At 42.4% G+C, this 20,592-nt stretch overlaps 1 protein-coding gene across 1 annotated transcript in view; it reads left to right on the top strand.

Annotated features, from left to right (window-relative positions):
• LOC101860689 overlaps positions 1-20,583 on the top strand; it is a 32,065-nt gene extending 11,482 nt beyond the window's left edge. Inside the window, exons 3-11 of the mRNA XM_005108022.3 lie at positions 830-1,009; positions 7,288-7,389; positions 8,859-8,969; positions 11,566-11,747; positions 14,984-15,129; positions 16,186-16,231; positions 16,765-16,951; positions 18,022-18,157; positions 19,346-20,583. Of these exons, the coding sequence (XP_005108079.1) occupies positions 830-1,009; positions 7,288-7,389; positions 8,859-8,969; positions 11,566-11,747; positions 14,984-15,129; positions 16,186-16,231; positions 16,765-16,951; positions 18,022-18,157; positions 19,346-19,412 (1,157 nt within the window). The 3' untranslated portion in view covers positions 19,413-20,583. The remainder of the gene's footprint in view (positions 1-829; positions 1,010-7,287; positions 7,390-8,858; positions 8,970-11,565; positions 11,748-14,983; positions 15,130-16,185; positions 16,232-16,764; positions 16,952-18,021; positions 18,158-19,345) is intronic.
• The last annotated feature ends 9 nt before the right edge of the window (positions 20,584-20,592 follow it).

Here is a 20,592-nt window from a genome sequence, read left to right on the forward strand (position 1 = left end):
TTCGGCCGCCATCCGGGCAAAATTCAAAATTTCCTACCATCTGAAAATATTATGTGTGTCCCGCGCGCTCATATGACCTTATGCAGTTGCGAGCGCCGTAAAACACTTTACCAAAACAACAATCCCTTGAGACGCTGTTGTTGTTGTTGTTGTGGTGTCAGAGGGATGTTCCTTGGTATTGTTGTTGTTGTTTTCTTTGTGTTGTCTTTGAACTGTTATTGCTGAAAGTTGTAGCAAAGGTGGTATTGTTGTTGTTGTTGTTGTTAGTATTGTGTTATGTTGTTGTTGTTTTCTTTGTGTTATCTCTGTTATGGCTGAAGGTTGTTGTGGAGATGGTTTTGTTGTTGTTATTGTTATTGTTGTTGTTATTGTTGTCCTTGTTTTCAGTGTGTCGTCATCGTTGTTGCTGTTGCTAGTAGTGAAAACGGGTGGTTGATGGGTGCTCTGGTGTGGTTTGCTCCTTCTTTCCTATCAAAAGTCTATTTTCTTTGTCTCCCCTCCTTTTATATTGTGTTTGTTTCTTTCTAGTAACACCTCTAATCTTCGGCACTTATACGACCTTATTGTGTTGCATGTGCCATAAAACTCGTCCTTATCTCCCCTTCTTCTTTTTTATGTTTGTTACTCTCTTGCAACACGTGTAATCTTCTGGCACTCATATGACTTTATGCAGTTGCAAGTGCCGTAAAACCTCTACTAAAGCAAAATCTCATGGTGCTCATATGACTTTATGTGGTTGCAAGCGCTGTAAAACCTCTACTAAAACTAAAACTAAAACTCTTACACTTACACTAATCAGATACTTTTGTCTTCATTTGTTGTTTGGTAGATGAAGACGTGTTCACAGAGCTGGCGAGCCCCGCCCGCCCCCTCCACCGCCGCTCGGACTCCGTCACCACCACGGCCTCGGAGAGTGAGTTCAAGCGTCAGTACGTGTCTCGCAGGAAGTGCCTCATACAGCGGGCCGACAGCCAGCAGGAGTACCACCGTCTCTCCGCACGTGTCTACGGTGAGAAAAAAATGCTTGGCCGTATAGAGGTTTTTTTTGTTTTTGTTTTTTTTGTCGTTCTCGATGACAGTAGCTAGACAGTCAGTCTGATGTCGCGCTCAAACTGTGCAGTCCGCTTCAAATCTGAGAGACTGCCATGGAGCTTTCTCTCAAGGGGAGTCGCATTCTGCCACGTCTGTGTACGAAGGGTGGCGTAGCGCGGGCAGTGCTGAAGGATAATAATATGGTTGGCATCCTCTTGGTCGTTTCCACATTCACAGATCGCGGGACTCTCCCTTTTTTAAATTTGATGTGGATATGGTGCTTGAGTCTGTTGTGGCCACAACGAAGTCGAAAAATTGTGACCTGGTCTGCTCTATTTAGTGTGTAGTAAGGGTCATATATAGGACAATTTCCATTTAATTTCAGCGTCTCTCCTTCTTGTCTCTCTTTCTTTTACATTTTCTTTACTCAGACTCATGAATAAAGTGGGTGGTTGGTGGGTGCTCTGGTGTGGTTTGCTCCTTCTTTCCTATCAGACATCTATCGTCTTTATCTCCCGTCCTTCTTTTTTGTGTTTGTTACTCCCTTGTAAAGCCTCTAATCTTTGGCTCTTATATGACTTTATTGTGTTGCAAGTGCTGTAAAACTCTTACGAGAAAAAAAAAAAACATGAACAAAGCTTATTATCCTTCTTTTCGTTGTGAAAGTATGGTAGAACCAGCTCTATGGCCACCTGTCCACGATTATCTCCTGGAACAATGACCACTTTCCATTCCTTCTTCTGTGGGTATTTTCTCTTATATACTGAGTTGCGAAAGTTCTGTCACACCCATTATATTACGATACTTTTCGGTACAGCGTTAGAATTGTCGTAAAAATTAAAAGTACGACTTGTGTGACTTATGAGACTCCTTGTGCAAGAGCAAACGAAAGAAATCATAAACCGGAAGAAGTGCGTGGACAAAGTGTTGGTATTGATTTCTCTTGGTTTACGTTGAAATCAACGCTTCCTACACACAACACTTGATTTGAATCTCGTAGACAATGTGTAAACACACCTTACACACTATGAAATTCTGAACTTTTTAACTGTTGGGTACTTTTTTTACCTGTTTTTCAAAATAAAAAACTGACAAATTCAGATAATAAAGGTGCTGTGTGTATGATAAATTCTTTGATTGCACTTTCTGCTGTTGCAAGACACGTAAATATGTGTAGAAGAACCATCTAACGTTTGAACAAACGTTTTAACACCACTAAAACTGTCCAAGGCAAGCCTAGGCGAGGCCAACCAAGGGCGACAACTCGACGTCAGAATTGGGTTATTGTCAACACCCATGTACGAAACCCGTTCCAACTAAGTGCATAGACTGTCAGGTACTTCGGACTGTCTTAAAACATCATTTTTAGACATTTATAAGATCGTGAATTACGTGATTATCGCCCTTTGCGTGGAGCCATTCTAACCCTGTTTCAACGAACAAATCGCCAAATTTTGGCACAACAACATTGGCGATGAAACTAAAGACGTTAGTAAAGTGTTCTTTTAAGCAATGGTTAAGGTTTTTAATTCGTTGCATTGATGGAAGAGAAAAAGTGTTTGCAAGAAGAGGATAGAGATTTCCCAAATCCAACGTCCCACAAGAGGACCGAATCGGTGTCTGAAATGTGATGGTATGGGGTGGAATCTCTGCTCTTTATCGTACACATTTGATTACTTTTCAAAGCAACCTTAAAGGACGACGGTACTGTGACGAAATTCATCGTCACTTTGACCTGCCCTACATGGCACGGATGATGGAATGTGCTAACAAGACAACGCCCGACCACAAATGGCTACGATCAGTGAAAACTCCTTCCAAACTCATCAAATCGTTGTTCTAGACTGGCTTGCAAGACCAGCAAGCCTTAACTCGACAGAACATCTGTAAAATGGCCTTTACTGGAAGATTAGAATTAGGCCGCAGTCCGTATATCGCTGGTGGAGTGATGAAACTTCGTAACCCCAGAAAGGAAAATTTTACAGGAGAGACAAAAAACTGATTTACTCTTAAATAAAATGACCTATATGAACCAAAGTTGGTACAGATAGATAAAAACACGTTAGAAACATGGTTAGTACTTAAAAATAACTTTTCTATTGTTTATGTGGTTACGCTGTGGGATGCGAGGTTTCATTACACCATTTTTGTCGTGATGAAACCACGTAGTCAGCCGGCGGGAGGGTTGCGAGGTTTCATCAGGACAGAGTTTGAGGGTTGCGAGTTTTCTCGCTGCTTATTTTGGTTGCAGTATGCGTCTGTTGTCTGAAACGCCACAAAGTGATAAAGATGTTTATTCAAAACCAATTGGTTTGGAGTTTGATTCCCGGCCAACTGAAGTCAAATAAATGTGTGTTACTTGCAGAATTTATGTTTCAATCCTCAAACGGATTGCAATTAATGCAATTTGTTTCACTATATTTGCCAAGATTAGATCTGGTTACTTCCAGTTTTACAAATTAATAATAAATCTCTGCAATATGGTCTCTGTTTGCACTACATATGGTTTTCATAAGAGATGTTGAATCATAATGAACAACCATTAATGCTAATGGTATAAATTGTCATGAAGTGACGATGCATATTGGCAATAATAGATTTAAGCACTTGTAGGTGATTGTATTTGAAATGCTGAAACTTAAACCTTTTGTGTAGAGTGGCGAGGTAGGATGGACCTTATGTTTCTGTGTCCAGCCTTCGGAACGGCAGCCCATTCATCCTTCAGGTGCATCTTGAACTGGATGTTCATGTCTAGGATGTATTTCAAACACCTGACAACAGGATCACCCGTTTTTCTACCTAGTCCTATAGACTTGTCGTAGCTTCCACACTTAGAATCTTAGAATATTCCTTGAAGAATGTGTGATCCAAATATTTGTTTTGATAAGTTTCTTGTTTTGCTCTTGCCATCATGTAGAAATGGAGGTAGTCTCGGAGGACCTCGATGCGTGTTTTTCGAAGCGATCTCTTAATAGTTGAGTTCACACTGTTAATTTCCATTTGTGTGTGTCATTTGATAAAATGTTTCTGTTCAATTGTGCTTCCATGTGTTGTTGAAAAAAGGCTTAGAGAAACATTGGCTAGTGTGGCATTTCTGTATTGGTAACCACAGTAGTCGCTGTCGATAATGGTTTTCTGGAAGTCCACGCTTTTCCTTCAGGAAATCCAATAGACATGAAGCTAACTCATTTGCCGTAAGTCCCCCTTCTTCTTCATGACACACGTAAAAAAGTAGTCTGACGTGTTGAGGCATCCAATAGCGTAAAGTTATGAACGGCGAGTTTTGTTTTGTAATGTAAGACTGATGCTGAAGATCCATTGAAAGTACGGCCGTTTTAGGTTCATTACTGGAGAGAGATTTGATGGCTTCAGATTTATCTCGTTCCTTTTCTTTGCGCGCCGCCTCCTTTTCTAGAATGTTAGAATTCCAAAGATCCTCCAGCACATTGTCACTTCACGACTGATGCAAAGGTCACACATATCTATCTTTGACAGGAATAGCGACAGATTATTCTGCTTGAATGCTTCATCGAGGCCGGGTCTGTTGAGAGGCCGCCTCCCGTGGTCTTGGCAGAATTGTGCATATATTTTGTAGATATCTGAGTTGCTTTGATAAGTATTGGTTCTAAATGTTTCTTACAAATCATTCATCCAACCCAGTTCAATTCAGGAACATCTTTTTACACACTGACACCTTATGGCCACATTTTAAAAGTGTTTATTGAAGGTATTCCCTCTCTGGTTAGTCTCTGAATACCTCCTCCGAGGTCCACTAGTCATCCCATGAGAGGGACCACACTAAATCAAAATTAGAATGTCTATCAACTTCAGAGAGCCCTTTATATTTCAGAGTCCAGCTCTTGCAATCACAGTTTGGTTTCAATAACTTAGTTGGGCTTTTCATTGTACCTTTATGTATTCCGATCCTGTCATGATCCACGGAAGGCCTATCGTTTATTTGTTGCCACTCCTGAAAACCCATTCTTTTCCTCTGTGGAACATCATGTATGCTGGCATCACAAATGGGCTGTGTCTCGGGATCAGGCTCCAGGAAAAGTGGCTTAGTTGCCTGAATATGGTCAACAAATCGTGTTGGAGTGACCTCGAAGGTAATAATTCAACATCTGACTTACAGCTGCCTAGTGTGACGTCAGTATGTTTTAGGGTATGATTCCAGGCGACACCGGTGTTGGTGCAGACTCAATCTGGGATGATGCTGATACTTCCTTATCTCCACATATCAGGGACAGCCCTGGAAAAGACTCCGACATGGTGAGCGGGGTCAATTCATGGAACGTGGTCTGCTCAGTGGTTTCCAAACCAGCAGTTGTAGGGTATAAAGATCTAGGTGATGAGCACAGTTAGGAAGAGATATTCAATACAGATTCGGAAATGTCCGTATTACTTGTGTTGTTGGGGCACAAATTTGTCACAATGTCCTCTACAGACTTCAGAGTCATCAAGACCATGGTTAAGTTCAGTACTATTCGGTCTCAACCACAACTGGAGGATTCGACTACACAGCGGATTCATAGTCTGAGACTCATCCGGGTCAGTGCCACTGACTGAAGTGTCTATACGCCATTCCCAAATATGGGGGGGGGGGGGGGGGGGGCATTTTTCGTTCTAGTGCACAGTAGAATTGTAAATGGGATGATCTAACAATGTCATGCTCATAACTGTGCCTGAACTACAGCAGAGAACTGCTGCTTGTTCTGTCCTAATCCTTACTATTGTCATTTTCCTCTACTTCTTTGGTATGATTGTCACATTCTTGTGACCCGCTATTTCCGGGGTGCCTTGATACACGTAGTCGAAGCAGACTCTTTGCTGCTGAAGCTAGAGAGGTGAGCAGAGTAAATCTGATTCCCTGTAAGGACTTCTCTGTTGACATTCAACCCTTGGCGCTGGTATGGCCTTATGCAGTTGCAAGCGCCGTAAAACCTCTACTAAAACTAAAAATAGTCTGAGAAAATGCGAAACCATACCGTCTCTTTGATCAACAGAATGGCCTGTTGACATCTGGAGAGTGCATAGATCTGTCACCTAGTCTTAGTGAAAACTACCGTCACCTGTTATTTCAAGGTGTGACCGTTGCCTTAACTTAAATGTTAACTACGTTTGTGCTCGATGAGAACATCTTGATTATCAGCTTGTTATCTCATCCTTATGAATGGATTTTTACACAATGTAAGTACTTCACTTATGACCATATTTGAATTTCTGAACTGACTAAAATAAGGTGAATGAATAAAACAATGAATGAATGTATGGATGAATGAATGAATAAAATATTTCTTTATTCCGTCAGATACATTAAATGCACCAGACAATGTCAGTTATGAGCGCTTCAATTAAGCTAATTCATAAAGAAAGCTTATCCAGAACCTCGTATAAGCACGCCACTCTCTCAAACCGGGAGCGATGAAACCACGCAAAAGCAAATCGGCGCACCGGGTGAGGGTTGCGAGGTTTCATCACGCCAGGATATCATGGGGGCAAACATACGAGGTTTTTTTATTACGTTTTTTTCATACTTTCTCTCACTAATTTAACCTAGTGCTTTTGACACAATATGAAGAAGAACTGGGAGAAGATATTAAGCCAAAAAAACGAATTTTGAAAAAATTGAGGGTTACGAGGTTTCATCACTCCACCAGCGATATACTCGTCAGGAACTCAAGACTGCACTTCACAAAGAATAGCGGGGGATTCTTTAGACAACCATAAGGACATTAATTCAGTCAACGAACAGATATTTTGTATCAGTAATTCAAGCTGGAAGAGGCCACACGCCATACTGAGCAAATTTTGATTTGTATTTTGCAAGGGTCAGTGTGAATGAAATTATCTCCCTTGAATAAAGAAAGACATTTGGCAATTCTTTTCATGTCATGTTGGCAGAAAATGAATAAAGATCTCGTGTACCAAATTTCTCTTAGCTATGTTGAATAGTAAACGAGTTATTGTACTTTTAAGGTGGGTGTGACAGAACTTTTGCGACTCGGTATATAATTACACTTTCCGAACGGTTCCACTTGTCTAAGAGAACCACTTTTGTGGGGGGTTGGCGGGTGCTCTGGTGGGGTTTGCTTCTTTTTTCCTATCAAACATCTATCGTCCTCATCTCTCCTTTTCTTTTATTATGTTTGTTACTCTCTCTTTTAACCCCTCTAATGTTCTGGCGCTCATATGACCTTATGCAGTTGCGAGCGCTGTAAAACCTCTACTAAAACAAAAAACTTCGTTTTCCAGATCAGGACAAACTGGTGGTGGTGCAGAGGACGGGAGACAGTGATGACCTTGGCCTTCACCTGCTGGACAGTCACCCGGCTTACATCACGTCGGTTGACCCCGGTCAGTTGATGCTGCTGTTTGTTTTCTCATGGTTTGACAGAAGTACCAGTTTTTTAGAGATTCATGACATTGTCTGGGTTTTGCACAGTTTCGTTTGCTATATATATATTCCTGCTTGCTTAAAATTAATTATTTCTGTTTTAGTATCTTTGTGCATGTCGTATTGCATTAGAAATGTGAGGCATCGTGGTGAAATCAGGCGCTTGTCAAAATCAGGCGCTTGTCAAAATTATAATTTCAAAGAAACTGGCGTTTTTCTGGCCACTGGGCAATTTTTTTTCTTCTAATTTTCTTTTTTTTGTTTTTTGGGCTCCACACCTTTTATGTCCATTAAAAAATCTATTTCTGTGTGGGTTTTACAGAAAGACATTGATTAAAGGCACATAAACTAAATTTTCAGTTTCCAAGGACTTTCAAGCTATGGAAATGACCAAACTTTGGCGGCCGTTTTCTCGTAAATTTTACCAGGTGACCCTCACCTCTTTCAATTGCAAATATCTCGACTTCTGTTCAACATAGATTTTTATTGTTTTCTCCTAAAGCAGGGCAAATGAACAGGCTTTAAGATGACATCAATAACCCCATTTGCCCAAAAATCGACGCGAGCCTGATTCCACAACATCGTGACAAAAATTGTCTTGATACACGGTGTATTATACCATGTGATTCATACGGTTTGAGTCTCATAGCTCATGTTCCCTGTGGTGTGAAAGGTTTAGGATTTTCCTTTTAGCCAGTTTGCACCTCTGCATTTATCAGTAGATGCAAAGAGACATATATAAAGATTTTGGGGGGGGGGGGGTAGCTGGAGAGAATAATGTCATGTCCTTCCTTCGACATTTTTGTTTGCTGTAACCCCTAGACCAGTCCCTCCTCTTTCTGTGTGAAGATGGTTGGAGGGCACGACTGGTATGTCCCAGTGAGTTCTTTTCTGTCCGTCTGTTGTTTCCCTTGTCTTACTTTTTTCCCTACACTAGGTTCCCTTCACTATGCTCATGTGCTGCTCCAACTGTTGATAGGTGCTCTGATGTAGTTTGCTCCTTTTTCTTATCAAACATCTATCGTCCTTAGCTCTACTCCTTCTTTTCTTTGTATGTTACTCTCTAGTAAAACAACTCTTGTCTTCGTGGGTGGTCGGTGGATGTGGTTTGCTCCTTCTTTTCTATCAAACGTCTGTCATCCTTATCTCTCCTCCAGTGGGTGGTTGGTGGGTGCTCTGATGTGGTTTGCTTCTTCTTTCCTATTAGACATCTATTGTCCTGATCTCTCCTCCTTCTTTTTTGTGTTTGTTACACTCTTGTAACACCTCTAATCTTCAGCACTCCTATGACCTAATTGTGTTGTAATTGCCATAAAACTCCAACTAAAACTAAAACTGACTGCAATAGACAATCTTTCTGTGGGAGCTTTTTGTGGCTAGTGGAGATATGAACTCACTAACAAAATGGTTTTTCTTTTCCTCTACTCAGGAAGTGCCGCAGAAAAGGCCGGTATCGTGGAAGGCCAGATATTGGTCTCGGTCAACGGCGACCTGGTTCTGACCTCCGACCACAGCGACATTGTGAAACTCATTCAGAACTGTGAGTTGGTGGTTGTGCTGCCATCATGTACATTTGTGACCTGTGGGTGGTTGGCGGGTGCTCTGGTCTGGTTTGCTTCTTCTTTCCTTTCAAACATCTATTGTCCTTATCTCCCTTTCTTCTTTTTTATGTTTGTTACTCTCTTGTAACACCTGTAATCTTCTGGCACTCATATGACCTTATGCAGTTGCGAGCGCCGATAAACCTCTTCTAAAACTAAAAACTAAAAACATTTGTGACCACGCCTGATTTTCTACATCTTCTGTTTATATTATATGTGCTGCCTCTGTATCTTTGCCTGTGTTTGTGTTCATACCAGGACATTTGTGCTTTGTGTATGTGCAGTTGGGTGGAAGATATCATATTGGTAGGTCCTACTTTCCCTGCACTAAGTGGGTGGTTGACGTGTGCTCTGGTGGGCTTTGCTTCTTCTTTTCCATCTTGCGTCTATCGTCCTTATCGTTCCTCCTTACTTTTTTTGTGTACGTTCCTCTCTAGTAACGTCTCAAATATTCTGCAGTTCTGTGACGGCCATTTTTGTGTTGCAAGTGCCGGAAAGCTCTTCCTCAAACCAGCGTCAAACCTGCTCTAAATCACCATTATATTGTGTTAATGTACTTCTCATTACTCGAACAAACCAACGCAGAGAACACCCCCGGGGCGGTGCTACTGACTGCATACCTGCCAACCCTACAGAAAAAATCGGTATATTACAGACTTTTTGGTCAAACTGCCAATCCACCGATTTTGAGATATAAGCCACCGACAAGTGCCCTCCATGTCTGCTGTATTGTTGTAAAATTTCAGATCTTTGTGTGTAGTGGGCCTCCACTTTACGTACCAATTTAAAATTACCACCCATTCTTTGATAAAACACTAGAGCTGGAAACTAGATCAGGGACCCAACACGCGAGTTGCCGGCATGCAAGAGGTGCGTGATCGCAAGGTGGCATGTGATTGACAGCCTAAAACCAGAGGGTTTTACAGTAATTCAATGTTTAAAACTGCTAGAACTAAGCAGGTTACCAATGATGTCATTGCGGGTTTTCCCGATACTGCTTTGCTGAGGTGTAGAGCGGTGATGGGCCACAGTTCAAGAAATTCTTGGCAATATTTTCCTATAAAGTCCCCCAAAATTTTGAAACAAAAAATCCCAATAACTTTTTAAATTTATAAATGGATTTGTAAAATTTAAAAAACACAATTCTTAGAATTCACTCTTCTTTCATTTAAGCTGGATAAAAATTTAATTTTTCATTGTCATTGCTAATTTTTATTTTTTGTTCTTTGTCAATTTCTACATTTGTTTGAAGTCACAAACACACTCATGTATATGTGGGTCAAAATATTGATAAGGATCCCCAATTAAGTATGCAGCAAGTGGTAATATAGCCTACTACAGATTTTTTAGGTCAACTACAGATTTTTTGACAAAAATTTGTGTCAACTACAGATTTTGGTCCAGGTAATGTTGGCAGGTATATGACTGAAGTGTCTTTAGGCCATTCCCAAAGGGGGAACATTAACATCTCGAGTTCTAATGCACAGTAGAATTGTAATTGTAAATGGGCTGATTCATCAATGTCATGCTCATAACTGTGCCTGACCTGCAACAGGGAACTGCTGCTTTTTCTTTCCTAATCCTTACTTTCGTTATTTTCCTCTACTTTTTTTGTATGCTTGTCACATTCTTGTGACCCGCTATTTCCGGGGTGCCTTGATAGTCGAAGCAGACTTTGTGCTGGTGAAGCTAGAGACGTGAGCAGAGTAAGTCTGATTCCCAGTAAGGACTTCTCTGTTGACATCCACCCCTTGGCGCTCATATGACCTTATGCAGTTGCGAGCGCCGTAAAACTGTCTACTATAAAAAAAAATTCCCAAAAAACTGCACTAAATCACCATTAAATTGTGTTAATGTACTTCTCATTACTGGAACAAACAAATGCAGAGAACAGTAATAACATATGAGGCAGCGTGGTGAAATCAGGCGCTCTTCAAAATATTCAGAGTGAAGAAACTGGCATTTTCCCGCGGGTTTGTGGATTTTTATAGAGTTGTCGTTTTTTGGATCAACACCTTTTATATCTGTTTAAAAGCACATTTCTGTGTGGATGTTACTGAAAAACATTGATTAAACGTACAAAAAGTATCAATTGTCAGTTTCCAAGGACTCTCAAGCTATGGTAATTACCAAACTTTGGTGGCCATTTTCTCGCTTACCTCACCTCGGAAACCAGGTGACCCTGACCTCCTTCAATCGTAAATAATTTGACTTCTGGTCAACATAGATGGATATATTTTGTGGGTGGTTGGCGGGTGCTCTGGTGTGGTTTGCTTGTTCTTTCCTATGAAAGATTTATCGTCCTTATCTCCCTTTCTTCTTTTTATGTTTGTTACTCTCTTGTAACACCTCTAATCTTCTGGCGCTCATATGACCATATGCAGTTGCAAGCGCCGTAAAACCTCTACTAAAACTAAACTCAAACCAGCGTCAAACCTGCTCTAAATCACCATTAAATTGTGTTAATATACTTATCATTACTCGAATGAACAAACGCAGAGAACATTAATGATATTGTCGTTGTTTCCTCCTCAGCTCCCGGGAGCGTCCGACTGGGCGTGGCCAACAGCGACTTCCAGCCGGTGCGAGACCTGCAGGCGTCGGTCATGACGGGGGCCATGTACAAACTGGGCCACTCCTCCCTGGTGCGCATGTGGAAGAAGAGATACTTCATTCTGCGCCAGGATAACTGTCTCTACTACTACAAGAACGACCAGGTTACTGTACAGCTACTCCTGTGTGTGTGTGTGTGTGTGTGTGTTAGGGCTGTACCCCGGTAGCAAACCCGCTCGTGCTCACAAGCCCCTAGTTCAAGTCACAAGCCTCAAATCACTAGGTCAAGTCATCAAATCAAATCACCAGCATGATAAGTTGAGTCTAGCGCATACTGTAACCTCCTTGGTCTAGTCTAAACTTCAAGTCCACAGCAACTAGCAATCCGCGAAGCCACTCGTGTCAGGCCCCCTCATCATCCCCACCCTGCTTGCAATCCGCGAAGCCACTTACGTCAGAAAAAGAGAGAGGGGGAGAGTGAGAGATCTCGCCCACAGAGTCACTGCGCGGCGTGGCGCTGTAGTTTACTCGATTAATCGAAGGCCTGCGCAAGCCTTAAGTCCCGTCCGCTGCCACAGGCCCCACAATTCACACAGTACTGATTTGCGCTAGACCTAGAGATTTGCCCCAGGACAAGCTCCAAACCTGACCTGCTGACTTGTACTGTCTCGATACACCGAGCGAGCGGCACGCGTAGGACCACCTCGAAGGCGACAAGACAGTCCGATGTGTTCAAACAGCAAGACAGTACTGCTCGCTGTGTGAACTTTGAACCGTGGAGGAAGGGAGAGGCTGGGCTTGTTTTGGTGCAAGGCGTAGAGAGCTGAAGTTATTTTTAACTTCCCGCCGTTGATCAGCTAAGCGAATGGATAAGTGAGAGGGAACGTGGTATTGTAGTAACAGAGACCTAGGTTTCTGGTAGTAATAAGAATAAGTTGACTTAGATTACCCTAAAATGGAAAACTCCAGGGGTCGTTGTGATTGGCTTTTGTATCGTATGTATGTAACCTATTTTGTAGATGTGTTACACTCACAGTGACATAATACAGAACATTTAGGAGACGGGCTAGGCCTACTTCAACCCAATGTCAGGGCCAACCTGGGCTGAGAGGGAACAACGAACGCCCCGGCAGAAAGACGGAGATTCTCAGTAAAAATTTCTCCCCATACGGGAATCGAACTGAGGTCTTTTGCGTGCGACAATGAAGCGCTTGGCTCGTGCACATTAAAAATAAACAGGCCTTAACATCATAAGAATAGCCGATCCAATATTAATTTTTAAGTGCATTGAATAGAGCTTTTTGTTTTTTACAACCGAACTATGAAAAAACAACAACCGATCTTGCACTTTTGGTGCAAGCCTCTCAACGCAAATAACCAGAGAATCTTCTGTAATATGTACTGAGCCCACTGCCACGAGAGTTCGCGACGTCACGACACAGTACAGCAGGACTGTCCGCGAGTCACAGCTCACTGGAAGTTCCCTCCGGTAGCAAGCGGGAGGCAAATCAAACCACAAGCCTGCTCGCAAGACTCTAGCGCAAGACGCCTGCTGCTTTGCAAGCCTTCGATTAACCGAGCAGAATCCAGCCCTAGTGTGTGTGTGCACATGCCTGTGTGTGTATGTGCGTGACTGCATGTAATCGTGCGTGAGTGTGTGCGTGCCTGCGTGTGTTTGTGTGCGTGCGTGACAGCATGTATTTGTGCGTGAGTGTGTGCGTGCCTTTGTGTGTTTGTTTGCGTTCGTGACTGCATGTATTCGTGCTTGAGTGTGTGCTTGCATGCGTGTGTGCGTGCCTGTGTGTGTTTGTGTACATGCGTGACTGCATGTATTCGTGCGTGAGTGTGTGCATGCATGCGTGTGTGCGTGCCTGTGTGTGTTTGTGTGCGTGCGTGCGGGACTGCATGTATTCGTGCATGAGTGTGTGCATGCATGCGTGCGTGCATGCATGTGTGTGGTGAAACAGCAAACCAATGTGCCAAGATCTGGACAATAAAGATTTATCTTATCTCTTTTTTATCTTATCTTAAACCTGCTTTATCGACCACTCATTCAAGTTGATCTCTTGTACGAACGACCCCTTCCCACTTCACGTCTTGTGTTTTTAGAAAATTTATAACGACACTATGTATACCCCCCCCCGGGGCAGTGCCACTGACTGTAGTGTCTTTAGGCCATTCCCAAAGGGGGAACATTTCTCGTTCTAGCATAGTAGAATTGTAAATGGGCTGACTCATGTCACGCTCATAACTGTGCCTGATTTATGGAACTGCTGCTTTTTCTTTCCTGATCCTCACTATTGTCATTTTCCTTTACTTCTTTTGTATGTTTGTCACACTCTTGTGACTCGCTATTTCCGGGGTGCCTTGATAGTTGAAGCAGACTTTGTGCTGTTGAAGCTAGAGAGGTGAGCAGTCTTAAGTCTGATTCTCTGTAAAGACTTCTCTGTTGACATCCACCCCTCGGCGCTCTTTTGACCTTATGCAGTTGCGAGCGCTGTAAAACCCTCTACTATAACGACACTGTACAAGGAGACTTTCTAAGAGGACATTTTTTCCTTCTTGCCAATGAATGATCGTCTTCAGCTGTTTCAGCTGTAGTTCAACGAGGTTTTGGGTTTTTTTTATATTTGGATTGTCCTGACAAAGCTAAATGAACAGAGCTTATAAGCATCAGTTTAATACAGTACTTATTTTTACCTGCACTAAGTTGATGGGTGCTCTGGTGTGGTTTGCTCCTTCCTTCCTATCAAACATCAATTGTCCTTACCTCTCCTTCTTTTTTTTTTGTATTTGTTACTCTCTTTTAACACCTCTAATCTTCGGCATTTACATGACTTTTGACCTTCTTGTGTTGCAGTTGCTATAAAACTCCTATTGAAAGAAATTTTGTACCATTAGACTCATTTTAACCAAATGTCTAGACTTCAGAGAGACCCGAAGGAAATATTTTAAATGCAAAAAATTGCAAGATATTTTTTGCGTTGTTGTTCCCAGCAGAATTTTAGATTTGATGAAGTCCATTGGCCTTTTTGGAAAGTTATAAAATAGATTGTTTGAAATTTTTAAGTGTTGTTTAGAAAGTTGTTTTAAATTTAAATTTAAACTAAAAATCTATTTAAGTGTTATTTAGAAAGTTGTTTTAAATTTAAATTTAAATTAAAAATCTATTTACCCTCGAGTTTTTTTACGTTTTAACTATTTTAAATAGAAATATTGACCAGAATCAGACTGAGAGGTGAACTGTCGAGAAAAAAAACCCAACTTGTTTTGCGCGCTCGTGACCTTTTGCAGTTGCGAGCGCCGTAAAACCCCATACTAAACTAAGCTAAAAGAAATTATTAAAAACCTAAATACTTTAACTTACAATAACGTGACTTTACTGCTGTCTGGTCCCCAGGAACACGACCCACTCGGGGCCATCCCACTAGGCGGCTACACCATCTCTCGGCACACAGACACCAGCAAACACTTCTGCTTCAAGGCGGAGAAGTATGGAGCCAGGACCTACTACTTTATGACCGACAACAGGGACCAGCTGACCGAGTGAGTCGTGTGGCTGTGTGTATGTGTGTTTTGTGTGTGTGTTGTGTGCGTGGGTTCGTTTATTGTTTTCTATGTAAGTTTGTTTTTTTGTGTGTTTTTTTAGGGGGGGGGGGGTTGTTTCGTTTTGTTTTATTAAATTATTGGGGGGGTTTTGTTTGGGGGGGTAGGGTAGGAGATGTGTTTGTGAATAATATACAACTTTACTGTGTATATTTTCTACTGGTGTCTGTGGTGTGGCAGTCATGTCTGTGGTGTGGCAGTCATGTCTGTGGTGTGGCAGTCATGTCTGTGGTGTGGCAGTCATGTCTGTGGTGTGGCAGTCATGTCTGTGGTGTGGCAGTCATGTCTGTGGTGTGGCAGTTATACCCTCTGCTGTTACATGCAGGAGACCCTAGTTTGATTCCTCAGAGGGGAGAATTTCTATTTAGTATTTCGGTCTTTCTTCTGGGATTGTGTATCCCTCCCTGCCCAGACTGGCTCTGACAGGCAGGATGGGAAGCCTGCCTCCTAAATGATCTAAATTGTGCCAATATGGGTGTAAAGATACCTTATATTTTTATGTGTTGCATTTCAATTTATTCCTGAAGTGGGTGGTTGACGGGTGCTTTGGTGGGGTTTGCTCCTTCTTTCCTATCAGATGTCCATCGTCCTTATCTCTCCTCCTTCTTTTTTGTGTTTGTTACTCCCATGTAACACCTCTAATCTTCAGCACTTATATGACCTTATTTTGTTGCAAGTGCTGTAAAACTTACTAAAACTTACTAAAACTCCCGAAGTACATGTGGTTTGATGTAACATATTGCTAGCTCAGCTTTGGAACCTGTTTTCTCATTTGCCTTGTTTCCGTATCTAGCAGCTTGAAACTTTCCGTACTATCGTCTAAAGTTGTCTGATTTACTTCATTTTGTGTTGGAAAAAGATGATATATTTTTTACAATGGTATTAGCTTAATATTTGTGAGCTTTGCAACTTATGTCTGAGTTTGAATAGCACTGACACAAATGTGGCTTAAAAAAATACCAAGCTCAGGTGTTGATCATACGGTTTCTTCCCCAGGTGGGTTGGCGCTCTGACAGAGGCAGCTGCTAGATCTAAGAAAAGGGTGAGTATTTTCTGTTTTGCTTTACTGTCCTGTGTCTTGATGTGGTGCAGGCATAGGCGACCCCCCGGGGCAGTGCCACGGACTGTAGTGTCTTTAGGCCATTCCCAAAGGGGAGACATTTCTCGTTCAAGCATAGTAGAATTGGAAATGGGCTGATTCATCATGTCACGCTCGTAACTGTGCCTGATCTACAACAGGGAACTGCTGCTTTTTCTTTCCTAATCCTTACTATTGTCATTTTCCTCTACTTCTTTTGTATGTTTGTCACTCTTGTGACCTGCTATTTCCCGGGTGCCTTGATAGTTAAAGCAGACCTTGTGCTGTTGAAGCTAGAGAGCTGAGCAGGGTAAATCTGATTCCCTGTAAAGACTTCTCTGTTGACACCCACCCCTTGGCGCTCATATGACCTTATGCAGTTGCGAGCGCCGTAAAACCCTCTACAAAAACTAAACTGTGACTGCTGTTTCGAAGGTAATCTTTTCTTTATTTCTTTTTTAAAAGATATGTTTGCTTCTTCTCTTTGCTTTCTACAGAAAGAGTCTTTCCTGAGTGTGAGTAGTCACAACGTGAGCCTGCCAGCCCTAGACGTCAGGCGACCCGAGTGCAGCGGCTCCCTCGGCAAACTCAGCCCCAGCCGGAGGTCGTGGCGACGTCGTTACTGTGTCCTCAAGGATGCCTGTGTCTACTACTACAAGGACATGAACTCTCTCAGTGCTCTTGGTGAGTTTAGAGCAGATAAAAGTGAACTTTAGCTGGCCCCCCCTCCCCCATGTCTTTGTGCAGATTAACGATCATAGCGTTCTGTTTCCTGTTCCTGTAGAACATAACTTTGACCCCACTGTAACCCATCGATAACCCTGGATGGATGTTGTGCAACAGGGCAACCAGTTCAGAATGAGGGAGGGGGGGTTCCAACTTTACTTTTGCAAGGGAATTTTAAGTGCTTTGTGTCTCTTAGCCTTATGAATGTAGTTATTATTCGTGGGTCATTGGTGGGTGTTCTGGTGTTGTCTGCTCCTTCTTTCCCACTAAACAAGTATTGTCTTTTTGTCCCCTCCTTCTTTTCTGTGTATGTTCCTTTCTTGTAATACCTCTAATCCCTGGCTCTTTTCTGACCTTATTGTTTTGCCAGTGCTGTAAAACTGTTACTAAAAGATAAAACAGAATCCACCGTATGGGAAAAATCTGGGGTTTTTGGGGTTTTTTAAAGTTGGCAGCTGTGGAATTGGAAAAGTGCTTCACTCAATGCTGTTTGACTGGGGATGGTAAGGTTTTGAGTTTGATTCCTGGCCTAACATGCCAGGACTTTTTATCTTTTTGAGGAAATACTTTACCTGTCTTACTTTTTCTCTGCAGTGGTTGGAGGGCTCCACGGATAGGTCTTCTTACTTCTTTTCTTTCGCGCTTTTGTTTCTGTCCGTCTGTGTAAATGATTGTTATTGTTAACTCAAACAAACAAACACACGTACGTTTTCTCCTCATAAAGCAAGTGGTTGAATGGCGCTACTGGTAGTTCCTACTTCTTTACTTTCCCCCTGTTGTTTCTGTAAGATTGTCTTACATTTTTCCGAGCACTAAATGACCATGTAGAGTGGGTGGTTGGCGGATGCTCTGGTATGGTTTGCTTCTTCTTTCCTATCAAACATCTATCGTCCTTATCTCCCCTCCTTCTTTTTTGGGTTTGTTACTCTCTTGCAACACCTCTAATCCTCTGGTGCTCATATGACCTTATGCAGTTGTGAGTGCCGTAAAACCTCTACTAAAACTACAAACTGTCATTGTGTTGGCAGGCGTGGCTCATCTCCACGGCTATAAGGTGGATGCGGAGAATCACCCCCGCAGGAAGTGCAGCTTCAGCCTCCAGCCCCCAGAGCCTAAGATGAGGGTGTTTTTCTTCTCTGCAGAGAATGAGACGGACAAGAAAAGGTGGGTTGTGTGTATGGAGTGTGTCGTGTGTGTGGAGTGTGTCGTGTGTAGTGAGTGTGTCGTGTGTAGGAAATGTGTCGTGTGTATGGAGTGTGTCGTGTGTATGGAGTGTGTCGTGTGTGTGGAGTGTGTCGTGTGTAGGAAGTGTGTCGTGTGTATGGAGTGTGTCGTGTGTATGGAGTGTGTCGTGTGTAGGAAGTGCTTCGTGTGTAGGAAGTGTGTCGTGTGTATGGAGTGCGTCGTGTGTATGGAGTGTGTCGTGTGTATGGAGTGTGTCGTGTGTAGGAAGTGCTTCGTGTGTATGGAGTGTGTCGTGTGTATGGAGTGTGTCGTGTGTATGGAGTGTTGTGGGGTGCCGGTGTGCTCCAATGGTATTACTGCTTTCCTTGAAAATTTTTCAACTGTCAAAAAATACCTCCCAACTTTTCTCATTTTAATTATAAGGGAATATTGCATCAAAGGTTGGTCTTCAGTACTTGTATGTCAAGTATAGTGCACGCTCTTTCCTGATTGTTATTGAGGACAGGCAGGTGAAACTTGGCTATGGTTTCAGAACAAAATAAGAGGTGGGGATGATTTTTGTCGAGTGTTTCTGTCTTTCTGCTGGGACGGATCCGTACTTACTGACTCTCCGTGTACCGTCAGGTACGCAAGACGGAGAGTTGTCCACCCCCCCCCCCCCCCCCCCCGGGCGGTGCCACTGACTGTAGTGTCTTTAGGGCCATTCACAAAGGGGGGACATTTCTCGTTCATGCACAGTATAATTGTAGATGGGCTGATTCATCAATGTCATGCTCATAACTGTGCCTGATCTACAACAGGGAACTGCTGCTTTTTCATTCCTAATCCTTACTGTTGTCAATTTTCCTCTACTTCTTTTGTACGTTTGTCACACTCTTGTGAACCACAATTTCCGGGGTGCCTTGATAGTCGAAGCAGACTTTGTGCTATTGAAGCTAGAGAGGTGAGCAGGGTAAGTCTGATTCCCTGTAAAGATTTCTCTGTTGACATCCACCCCTTGGCGCTCATATGACCTTTTGCTGTTGCGAGCGCCGTAAAACCTCTACTAAAACAAACAGGATGTGTTTCTCTTTACAAAAACTCGAAAAACCTGAACTTTTGATTTCGTCTTGGCTTTATTTTTATTTGTGTAATGTTTTACTGACTTCAACCATCTCCCTCCTCCAGGTGGGTGGAAGCTTTGATACACAGCATCCAGCGCTGGGTGAAGGTGGAGCGAGAGGTCGACTGCTGAGCTGACACGCGTGCAGAGAGAAGGAGAGATGTGTAACACAACGACGACACACTGAGTTGAGTGTCAATGGCAGTGGGAGATGCACTGACGCTGTGACACGCACCAACAGGAGGAGTTTGCTACACACTTGACACAACGACGAAACACTGAGTGCGTGTCGATCACCGTCGCAAGCGGATTGGCGAGATGAAGCGTGCACAGAAAGAATGAAGAACACAATGTACGAACACGCTGAGTTGAGAGTCGATGACCACAAAGTTAGGATGACTGCAGTCATATACAGATGAGATAGTGCCATCTGAAATCTTTCTTTCTTTCCACATTTGAGGATTACGACAAATCTGATTAGCCCATTTCAGAGACATCCATGTTGTGACATTGTATTATCTTCAGCTCTGCTTTTGATGAAGGACATAAATACAACATCCCCCCCCCCCTCCCCCACTTCTTCTGGAAAGAGTGGTGTATATTTATTGCTAATCTCATTCCACAGCAGGTGTTATCCGCTGTATTTATATTGTTGACAGAGAATACATGCGGACTTCATGCTAAATCTTTTTTTTTTTTTCAATTCAAGTCCTGGGTGTAGTTTTGTCTGTAATTATTCCAGTGCTGCTTGTTTGATTATGCAGCAGGTGTACTCTGGATATATAACATTTGGAATCTTGGAGGTTGTGTTTAGATTTATCGACATCTTGAATGAGCAGGGGTGTAAAGTTTGGTATTTTGACGGTTGTGTTTAGAATAGAACATCATCTACATCTTGAATGACAGAGGGATGATGATGATGATAATGATAATGATAATAGATTGCATTTATTTACTGCTCTGTACCATTCAACTAATTTGATTAGCCCATTGCAGATATGTATGCTTCCGCTGAAGCAAAGAATGTTTCTGAGTGTTCTCAGAGGGTCTGCTGGGGTTATAATAGTTGTAAAGCGTATAGAGCAAGCTCTTGGGCATGGATATGTGCTATATAAATGCAATTATTATTATTATTTAGCTCTGAGTGCTTTACTTCATTGACATGATTACTCACACATACCTTCTAAAGCACTGAAAATATGATTTCATTTGAACAGAAAAACCAGTTCAACCACATCATATATGGAAGAATGTTCTCAGCCACACACACACACACACACACACACACACACACACACACACACACACACAC

The sequence above is a fragment of the Aplysia californica genome, unplaced genomic scaffold, assembly GCF_000002075.1.
Source record: "Aplysia californica isolate F4 #8 unplaced genomic scaffold, AplCal3.0 scaffold00652, whole genome shotgun sequence".
In the NCBI taxonomy this organism is placed as follows: domain Eukaryota; kingdom Metazoa; phylum Mollusca; class Gastropoda; order Aplysiida; family Aplysiidae; genus Aplysia; species Aplysia californica.